Raw genomic sequence first — 11,232 nt, forward strand, 5'->3', positions numbered from 1 at the left:
AAATTCAAATAAAATTAAAAAAAAAACAGTAATATCGAAAAACAATATTAAACTAACTTCATGGTTGATATATGTCAAAACAAAATTGTGGATCACAACTTTTTTAATAAAGATTAATCATTAATAAATGATTAAAAAACAAAATTCATATATTAGCGTTTTTTTTCATTGACCTCATAACATATATATGAAAAAGTAAAAAGAGAAACATATGTTATGTCTTTATAACCTAGTTTTAAAAGAATGAACTCTTAAATTGATTCTCTCAATGTTCAAGAAAAGTTCAAATAAGACGTTTTGCAACTTGTGTATTCATCACATGAATGTAATTTCGTTTTAGTTTTTGTAAAAAAAAATAATAGGGCCACCTCTCAAAGGGTATTGTGAGATATCTCGGTATTCCTAAGCCTTGATGAGGTATTTATGATGTGTTTAGAAAGATTAAAAAAAACAAGTATTTTTTTAGTGCTGTTTGGAAAGACTTAAAAAGATTTGACTACTGGACGCAAGTTAAAGCAGTAGTGGTTGAATTGGTAGAAAAATCATCGGTGCATATTTTCTTATCTAACTTTTATATTCAGTTTTCTTGAATACAGTACCTTAAACATCATTACATTTAGACTCCTGAATATATCCATTGGCCAACAGTATAAAATAATATTACTAAAAATGCATTAAAATTAAACTCCTGAATATATACATTGCACAAATTACACAGATGTTTATGTTAAAAAGATAGAAATAGACCCAACGCACACAAGATTCACGGCTTCCACAACTTCATTGTGCAGTCTTCACTAAAAGTGGCAACAAGATTCCTATGGGGATGATGAGTGACACCGATAACTTCCTTCTCATGAACCTGCCATTAGCACACAGAATTTCATTATATCATAACTAAATTTATATATGAAGATAATAACCTCAGTTGAAAAAGAAGCATATTGCATGGGAACAGAATACAATATAAAATCCCATTTAACGATACACAACGCAGAGGGCATTAACAGAGAATGCACAACACAACATACTATCTGAAGAAATGAGTTTCAATGCATAAATGTGAAATGGAGGCTGATTCCAGTTCTAGTTGGTATGTACAAATTTTACCTAAACCCCCATTTTTAACCCAAGATTTAACAAGATAAAGGTAGAAAATACAAATACCAAAGAAATACCTTCATTAGATGCTCCAATTTGCCAGATTGATAGCTGAAGCAGTACATATTCCTGCATTCAATTTGCACGTCCCATTAAGAATATATAACAATTTTTGGAAAGATTAATGGAGGATTAGGAATATTATTTCAACAAAATCTGATTTGGAAAACTTCATCGAACTCACTGAAGTTACTGTAATCTTAGACTAAATTATTGTGCTTAAGGAATATGAGATAATATCAATCATAAAGCATACATGATGTAGTTTCCATTTTTCCATAATGTACTTAAAATGGGTATACCAGATTACATGAAGGAGATGTGTCATATTATACATAAATCAGGATACCTGTCTTCACCAACACAGTAAATCCATTCTCCTTTAGGTGAAACACAGGCTGCAACGAAGTCTCCACCCTCCCTTTTACCAGATGAGAAGCTCTTTACAACCTACCAATTTGACAGAGGAAAGCAAGTTCAAAAAATAGTGATGATCATTCCACATATTATCTCAATGCAACATTTAGGTCCAGATGCCAACATAATATACCATCACTAGTATGTGTCACGATCATTTTTTTTTATCTGAACAGTAGCGCATGCTGGTAAAATATGGAACAAATAAGAATATGAAATTCCCTGGGAATGACATAATTTGCAACATTAATCTCATTGCCAGCATGCTTTTTGGTTTTATATGTAAGGTACACTCAGACAAACTGTATACTGTAAACATATAAAATACAGTTCAAAAGAAAGAATTTGGTCCCTCCTATAACAACACAAGATACGACATGTACTCAAACTTCTCGACTTTTAAACTCATAATTACCAGAATAATTTTAAAAGCATCTCTGGAAGACATGAAGATTAAACATCTTAAAATATAACTTTCAGAAAAATAAAATAAAAAATTAATGCTTTAAATAACTTTCAGAAAATTTCAGATTACAATTTCCAAGATCCAACACTAATACCATTCATCATGCATGAAAAGAGACACTAATGGAAGAAGTAAAAACAAAATAACTTCCAGTAATTTATACCTGTCCTTGAAGTGTCATGATATATATGGATGATGTTTTGTTACAAACAACAATGTGATCAGTATTCTTGGGGAAAATGTGAACAGAATTGACAGAAGCATCACCTCCCTAACAGTCCAAAGAAAGCAGATATTAGGCAAATGAACAAAATTGCTGGGATGACATCAGAAAATTGAATAGCAAAAACCCATAATAGTATATTTTTTAAGACACACCCTTAAAGGAGGAGGTGGTTTAAAAGTTTGTATGCAGTCTGTAGTCTTCACATCCCAGACCTACAATAAGGAGGAAAAAATGCATCTCATATGAACACCAGATAAACAAGGCACTTCAAGTATGTTGCCTAGTAACTGACCTTGACTGTACAGTCACTTGAGGCAGTAATAACGCGACTCCCATCATTTGTAAAAATTGCATCGTTCACGTAAGATGTATGGCCACGAAACTCTTTCAACATCTTTCCAGATTTGAGGCCATGGATCCTGTATCACAATAAGAGGAACATTTTCAATCACGAGTTGTTAACATTTTATTAATGCATTTTACATTTTTGAATAAAAAGCATTAAAGATTTGAGGTGTGCTGTATATAAAGAGCAGCACAGAAACAAGTAATTTGCAAACCCTCTGATATCACTAATATGACTCCCATCACAACCTCTACAACCACTGTTTGGGAAGAAAAAAAAAAAGAGAGAGATTTTGAAGAATTGAAAGTACAGGAAAAAGGATGTCTCACTAGATGACAATGAGAATGATGATTATATTGGGGAAAAGGAGGATAAATGATTATGTTTGGTTCAACATATTATAGAGAAAATGAGAAATAATCACTTCTAATTTTCCAACTTCATGACATAGCTTAGAAATGAAAAGAAATTAAACTATTATATCTCCTGAAAAAAGCATTCCTTAGCAAGCACTATAGATTTTTAATTTATTTTCGTCTTTCTTGGGTCAAATTGGTTTTACTTGGTACTTTGATTTTCTAATGACCTTGTGTTATGATGCTTATGACATGACTTTAATTATGTTATGTTCATGTATTTAACTAGCATTACATTATAGTTTACCTTTAATTTCATTATACTTTTATTGAATTTTATTTCCTATAATATTTTAGTAATTTTATTGTTCTTGATAATATGTTTTTATTGTTAGATATAAAACCATTCATGTGCTTTCATACAACTACATAAACTCTTAGGATAATAGGATAATTGGTTCTTAATATGGCACTAGAACCTTTACGATGTCTAGAATCTGACCTTCAGTATCCAGATCTTCAAAATAGCAAAATTCTGAATTGTATACACTTTGAGCCCAAAGGGTTCTCGGGTGAGGAGGCTTCTTAGATATAAAACCATTTATGTGTTTTCAGCTAGCAGTTTAACCTTTCCAAATAGTTGGCTCATGACAATTTTATTTGGTAGAATCTTTTAGCATTTTAAAGAAAAATATATGGCAACCACCGTGCTTTCCACCATTGGCCACAATGTCAACCACACATTTGTATGATGGTTTTAGACTTGCCACAATCTGCCAATAATAATGCCAACTTCTAATCACTTGGCCATTCATGCTCTGCTTGTTAACAAGACAACATAAAGTAAGTAAAATTAAAACCTTGCTGTGCTGTCAAATGAAGTGCTTAATAACTGGCTCCCATCACGAGAGAATGAAACACTTGTGACACCTTGGGAATGAGCACGTTCAAGACGCCGCAAGCACTGACCGGTCCTAATACGCCAGACCTAAAATGAAATGTGATATATACAGTTTTAAGTTTCACATATTAACAGTTGAGGTGGAAATATAAACAATTCCAACAGCAGCAACTACAGTATTGAAGAGAACTGACACCAGAAAATATTCAACACATACCACAAGATACTTTTAGGGAGCATTTGATAGGAGATAAGTTGTTTCCTACTCGGGAATCATGATTCCTGGGAATTACAAACCCTGAAAATCATGACTCCTGAAAATAGCTCAAATTTATTAGGTTACTCATAAAGATTCATGAGAATATTCATACAAGATTCTCAGAAATTAAAGATTTTTATGTTTGGTTACAATAGTATTTATATATTCATACAGGACTTATAAAGGTCCATAGGAATATTTTTGTGGAAAAGTGAAATAAAACTTGTATCTGAAAAACTATATTCTTAAGAATTTTTTTATATATAACTACCCAACATGACAAACCAAGATTCCCAATTTAAGATTCTCAAAAAAGTGAAAACATTCTGCGTAGGACCATATATAGTAATAAACACAAATGGCATTAATACGGTTAGAGTACAATTAAAATTGTAGTAGTAATTAGTCTCTATTCATCGAAAATATTACTGTAATTTTTAACATATTACAATATTCACTCATTTTATAAACTTCCCAACTCAAGCAATAGAGGATATTACAAATATTAAAATAAGATAAAATAAAACAAGGAAATTACAAATATTACAATAATATAAAACAAAACAACTACAAGTATTTCAATATTGTACACTAATGCATTACGCATTCAATAAACAAGTTTCAACAGAAGCATTAGAAAACATTTAAGAGAAAGTTGCCAAAAAAAAATAAAGCATAGTAACATCATTTAAACAAATAATGAGCCAGTAGCAGCCATACACAGAAATGCGATATAATAAAATATTTGGCTGTAAAATTTTTGTTCCATGATAATCTACTCCTAAATTATAAATTGGAATACATAATTAAGAGAGTGAGACTCTCACTCTCACTACTCTCTATTACACTCAATTTTCTCTTTCTTCTCCCATTTGGGGTGTAATTCACATACTACCCTTGCAACTAAGCAAAAAAATTATCTCTCAATCATCTCAAATTATAAATGTTTAAACTTTTTTTTTGTAAATTGTCAGTAATTAAAATTAACATTTTATTTACACAAATTGCCCATGCTTCATAGGCATAAAATCTAAAATTCACCAACTGAATTCTGTTTGGTAGCTCAGTTCTCTTTTACAGCAGTATTGAAGTTTTATGTACAGTGCACATCTTGAAAATATAAATAATTTAAAAAACCAAGAATATAAGAATTTCTTCTGAAGGTTTGCACAGGCAACAGCCTTAAATGCATACAAGAATTACTCACTTTAATCTTTCCATCCTGAGACCCAGATGCAAGCATTTCTGAATCTCTGCTAAAGTCTACGCAAAGCACAGCATCATCATGCATCATGAACACTTCCTGCAAGTTCATAGAATCAGAAAATGTTTAAGGCAAAGACTTATCATACACTAAAGGAAATTTCCTTTCAGAAATGACAAAGATAAAATTATCTAAATGTATAACTACCATGCTATATTAAACACATTCATATCAATAATATTAAAATTATTAGATCAACATAAACCAAGCAGATATGTTCATACACTTATTAAACTCAAAGTGAGCAAGAGACAAAACACGTCATCACATCATGAAAGAAAATACAATCGCACAAGTAAAAAGCATAAACTGTTCATAGATTTGTCCATTACAGAACCACCATGTGTACTTGATGTAGCAGCCAAAAAATAAATTTGACGGTCAAAGTTGAAATAGCTCCCAAAATGACAAACTGACAACAAAGATCTGACAGTATGAAATATCTTTTCTTTTAAATGCAAATATAAATGTAAATTTTACCAAGGACATATATTGGCCAAATATCTATTTCCAAATTCATTAACCAGCACATAAGAGACATTTATTGATTCTTGGCAGGTAAAACTGTTCAAATAAAAACTCACTCACATCAGCCTGGTACTGCAGATCTTTCTTCAGCTTTCCACTTATGTAATCCCACACCTAGAAATATATCCCAAAATCAGGAAGAAAGCAGCTGAAAATGAAACTTTAACTCCAATTTTGTTTACCTCAATAAACCCATCAACTGAGCATGATACAAGAAACTGCCCATCTGGTGAAAAGCAAGCACATTCTGCATGGCTTTTTGTCCCAAACTAGACAAGCACATGAGCAAACACGAGACAAAAGGGTCTGATTATGAAAGCCTTCAAAATGATAAGACACAAGGGAAACTAATGATGAATAACACAATGCACCCTTTAACACGATGTGGCAAAAGAACACTAATAGTAATAACAAATTTTGTATAAAAGTATAACAAAGAAATAACAAGTTAGAGGATTAGACAACCTCCGAAAGGTAACATACACAGGAGATCAAACTAATGTGATTGTTGAGCTGAAAACAAGTGACACAGTAGGATATCAACATGGAATATCACTTTTCCAGTCATTATCACAACACTTTACACAGTAGAACAAAAACCATTAATTATTTGATGGCAGAAATTCATTTTTGATTTAATGAAGATTATATCATACTATAAATAAAAAAATTATAAAAAAAACACTTAACACATTCAAAAATTCACTCCTTTCTGTACCATTAGATTTACTGTCAGATCTGTGCAGTATCAGAAATTTTTTTCAGCACAAATCCACATGCAATCCAACAGTTCTGCACTTTGTTTTTTTGTCTCCTTAAGAATTGTTCACATGTTCCATAAAAATATAACTGAAACAATGCCTTTAAAAAAATAGAAAGCATACCTTTATAGTGTGAGAAAGAGTTGTTGGATACATGTCATCCACATCTTGTTTCATAGCAGCTGTTCCACGAAACAAATCAAACTGTGTTCCTGGAGGAAGTAGCCCTGGGAAAGCACAAAGGAAAGCATAGCTCCATCAAGATATAAAGACGTAAAGTTTCCTATAAATATTAAATAGCATCATGGCAACCAAGCATTTATCATCTCTAGACTCTAGCATTGGAAAATTTATTATCTTTAACAATGCCAAATTTAACCTAGCCTTCTAAGCAGAACTTAGGCAATTAGGTCATATCACTATGTGGTGTGGGACTAAACACCCCCTTCACACCCAGGAAAAAGGTGTTGGAGGCTGCCATGAAGGCGGCCCAAAGAGGCCATAATGAAGGCAGGGGTGACCACAAATTAAAATGGCTTTCCAACAAGAAGTTACTTTTCTACTAATTTATTAGAGAAATGAAAGATGCATCATGAATCCATATAACTGAAATTTGAAAATTGAATTCATTCCTAGCATCTATAAGTTGCAGAAATGAACAAGACTTTGTCCTGGCTACCAAGCCAAAAGAAGAGAAAAAAATGAAATGCAATATAGTGAATAGCATTTAGAAACACAGACAATTGCATTAAAAAAAATTCTAAGTATATGGTCAGTGATAATAAATCTTAATTTTCATATAAAACTTGACCATAAAAGAAATTTAATGTGGCATTGACATGTTACCAGGCAATTACCTTGATGCTGCTGCCACTTCAAAGCCTGACCAATTAAAGCCATCAATCGGGATGGTGGCACTACAGTAACCTCTGCTGCCAAAGCTGAAAATGCAAGGAAAGAGAAGTTCTTAAAGTGAAAACCCAAAAAATAACTAAGTTCAATAACGAACTGTATCCCAAGCAATGGAAGAAGAAAACTTTCATCTTCAATCAAGAAACAGATTCATTACAGTAAAAAAAAAATAGTATCACAACTGGATAGTAACTACTGCAAAAGTAACAGACAAAAACCTTGGGCTATTTGTGCACGTCGCTTCTCTTTTGTTGAGTCTTGATAAGCCTGCACATAGAACACAAATCATAAACCCTTCTGTAAAGAAACACACAAGATTCAATAAATATCAATTCAAAGCTTATCCAGAGCATAAAACTCCAAGAGATTTCTGCCCTAAGACTTCAGGAATACAACACATGAAATCTGTTTCCCTTCTTCCTATCTTGTATATTGTATAACACCCTAAAAAAGTGTAATACTGCTAACAACAATTGCCTCATGGCAGTCATTGTAAGTATGAATTCTTAAAATTACTGTCATAATAACTGCCATACTCCTAACAATAACTGCCTTATGTCAATCATTGCACTCTCTAAGCCCGTGCCTCAATTAAACTCCCAAACTGGTAGTCTGTTTGGACTTGCATTTTCTGCTAGATATCCATCAGAATTAAAGCTGAATGATGACACAATCGTAGCAGAGTACAGAAACAAAATTGCAAAAAGGTAAATGAGCAACAAGTTGCTTAATTTAGAAAACATGAAATTGCAAAAAAATAATCACAGAATGTATTTCTAACCTCATTTGGATCAAAATAAGTTCTAACTAGGAGATGTTCAAGACGCAAATATCTTTCAGGCTGTTCTTGTTTCATTACACCCATCACTTGGGTTTGCCTTAAAATTGCACGTGCAGTATCCAGTTCTCGAAGTTCAATCATCTCTAATACAATCTGCAACCATGTCAAATACAAATTTATTTGAAACATCACTGATTTGACTGAAACAGACAACAGTGTTAGATTAGAGTGCTATAAGATCAAGTGACATAGAGTACAAGGCAAAAGTTTACAAATAGAACACAGTTTAAATACTGCAGAATGATAGTTCCTGATTATCACACACACACACCCAATTGGCCATATCCAGTAAAAAAAAAAAACCAATACCCTAGTATTTGTTCAGCTCAATACTCTTTTAGCTTGATTTGTTAGCACCACTTTCACAATGGAGGGGGAAATTTTGATTCTTGCAGTAACCAGCCTCATTTGGCAACTATCTAGCATTCTTAAAGTAAGTTAAAAATTTTACCTGATTCCATTGACAAGAATTGAATCTAGATGTGTGCCCAAAGTAAAGGATGTTAAAAATGATTAAACTACTTATATGGCACACAAAATATTACAACTCCTCTAAAGTTTTCTTTCCTTTCCTTAAAAGAAAAAAATTTCTCAAGTCTTGAGGGAGACGACCAAACCTCCTCCCTAATATTAAACAGCACGTAATTTAAAGAAAAAATGATTATGCACTTAAAAGTTAGTGAACCAGCTACACAAAACAAATGTGAAGAAAATGAGGATCAACATCTAAAAGGACACCTGATCGATGGCCACTACTTGCTAGTTGCTAATGCTGACCACCAACATAGTTAGGTTACGCAGATTGATTAACAACAAAACTCAGCTAGGCAGATTGATTAGAAACAACATTCAGCACTTCCTATGTCAATTGCATCCCTATGTTATTGTTGACCCTCACCAACCTCTATTTCAACATTTCAACCCATTCTATTAATCTCAAGTCTCAACAACTCCACCCATCCTTAAATCCCAATTAAAACTGTTTATATAAATGATAAGGTTTTAGAGACGTTAAAAAGTTCATAGCAAGCATTGAAGTCTGTGATAAAGTGAATGTACACTAAACAGTTACATGCCATAAACCAAAGTGAGTCACACGCAACACAAAATACCTGCTCATACAAATCCTCCAATTTATTCCTGGGAAGCTTGAGTTGAGAAACTTGAGGCAATATAGCATCCCATCTTCCACTATTAATATCAGCAACAAAGGTTTCAATGCTGTCAACAGTGTTCAGAGAAACCTGGCATTCATTCTGCAGCGTCTGAAAAGTCTGGTGCAAGGAATTTTCTTTGCAAAACTGGAGCACAATTTTGATGACACTGCGAAAGGCAAACAAAAATTGACAATTTATAATACACAAAAATTGAAATAAAATAAATCTATTGAGCCAGAGAAACATCAAATGAGGTACAACTAGACGTGAACAAAATTGAAACAAGTGATTTAGTAAACGAAGACAATTAAATTTCCCGATTTCAAGAATTCGCTAATTAAATATTTAACTTATTCGAAAGTAAATACAAACAAGGTCATAGATATTAGTGAAGGAAACTTACTCTCGAGCTTCAATTTCGAGCGTAGACATTGATGCGATATCTAATGGAAATGTGTGCGTAGGGTTTTAGTGCAGATTCAACGAAACCCAGTGTTATCACTTCCAACGTTCTTCTTCTTAGGCCAAAAACACAGTAACAACCTGCTACACTTAATGGAACCGAACCCACTATGCTCCAATCCAATTTCAGATTCATCAGGGTCGGGTCTAACCCGATGACCCACATGGTTAGGGTTTTTATAGGGTTTCGTTTGGTGGTCTTTCTCTTTTTGGGCTTTGTTCTAATGCTCCACAGGCCTTACTTAATTTGGGCTGGGCCTAGTTTCTTGATGGTTTTCTTTGTACCGCAAACCGAAAAGAAAGCATTACTATAATGAATTTGTCCATAATTATAAAATCCTCTATTCAAACATAATTTATTTTTGTCTTCAATGAAATTTTAAATCAGGTTTTTTATCTATTAAAATAATTATTCACTCATTAAGATGGTAAGGTTTAATTTGACTACTCATAAAAATTATTATTATAACTTTTATGTCTTAAATTGATTTTTTAAATTCTTATGTTATTATAAGTTAATATATGATAATTTTAAATAAAATCATAACCCTTTTCTAAAAATAATTTACCAAACAATTTCTAAAAAAGTATAATTCTTTCTAACTGAATTAGTCTTTATAAGATAAAATAGTATTTTCCGATTATTTTATACTCAAATTGAAGATCCAACCTTGATTATTGATTAAGAATAGCAAACATAAAATCACTTTTGCTAACAACCAATTAGATAAATTATAATCATTTACTCTCATATAAACACTTCTAATATGCTGACTTGACTTTATGTAAATTGGACATTTTAGTACTCAAATTGACCCTCATACATTTAAATTTTATTATTGAATGTTCATTAGATTTGGTTGTAATTATTTTAATGGATCTCGAATTTCGATAGTACACATAGCTCTTATAAAACTTAAAATCACTAATGATTTTCTTTTATATTACAGTTGGGGAGAGGGATTTGAATTTACATGTTAACGGCAATATATACAGATGAATGTCCTGTTATGGTGAAGGACCACATGCAGGACCACAAAGAGCATATCAAACTAACAATGGAGACATACAAAACAATACAAAATGACTAGGCACAACATTAAACTAAGAATCGCTTCGGTAACAAATCCCATGATGCTCAATTAATATGAATTGGGATATTTAAATTCAAATGG

General features: G+C 32.3%; 1 protein-coding gene across 1 annotated transcript; it reads right to left on the reverse strand.

The window, feature by feature from the left end:
- Window positions 1–525: 525 nt before the first annotated feature.
- SMU1 (transducin family protein / WD-40 repeat family protein) lies at window positions 526–10,179 on the reverse strand. Its single transcript, XM_020349096.3, has 16 exons — window positions 9,999–10,179; window positions 9,551–9,761; window positions 8,379–8,531; window positions 7,816–7,864; window positions 7,543–7,626; window positions 6,809–6,912; window positions 6,107–6,193; window positions 5,985–6,038; window positions 5,340–5,435; window positions 3,833–3,960; window positions 2,563–2,689; window positions 2,423–2,482; window positions 2,208–2,315; window positions 1,511–1,611; window positions 1,179–1,230; window positions 526–862 (listed from the first exon to the last, which is right to left on the reverse strand). Exons 1-16 carry the CDS (start codon window positions 10,025–10,027, stop codon window positions 764–766), a joined length of 1,542 nt encoding a protein of 513 aa, XP_020204685.1. The 5' UTR covers window positions 10,028–10,179; the 3' UTR covers window positions 526–763.
- Between the last annotated feature and the right edge of the window lie 1,053 nt (window positions 10,180–11,232).

Source organism: Cajanus cajan, chromosome 2, assembly GCF_000230855.2.
Source record: "Cajanus cajan strain Asha chromosome 2, NIPB_CcT2T_4, whole genome shotgun sequence".
Lineage (NCBI taxonomy): Eukaryota > Viridiplantae > Streptophyta > Magnoliopsida > Fabales > Fabaceae > Cajanus > Cajanus cajan.

Coding starts and splice junctions, on each gene's coding strand:
- SMU1 (XM_020349096.3), bottom strand. CDS start 10,027: ATGTCTACGCTCGAAATTGAAGCTCGAGA. Junction 6,194..6,808: donor CTCTTTCTCACACTATAAAG/GTATGCTTTCTA, acceptor GTGCTTGTCTAG/TTTGGGACAAAAAGCCATGC. Junction 6,039..6,106: donor CAGTTGATGGGTTTATTGAG/GTAAACAAAATT, acceptor ATATATTTCTAG/GTGTGGGATTACATAAGTGG.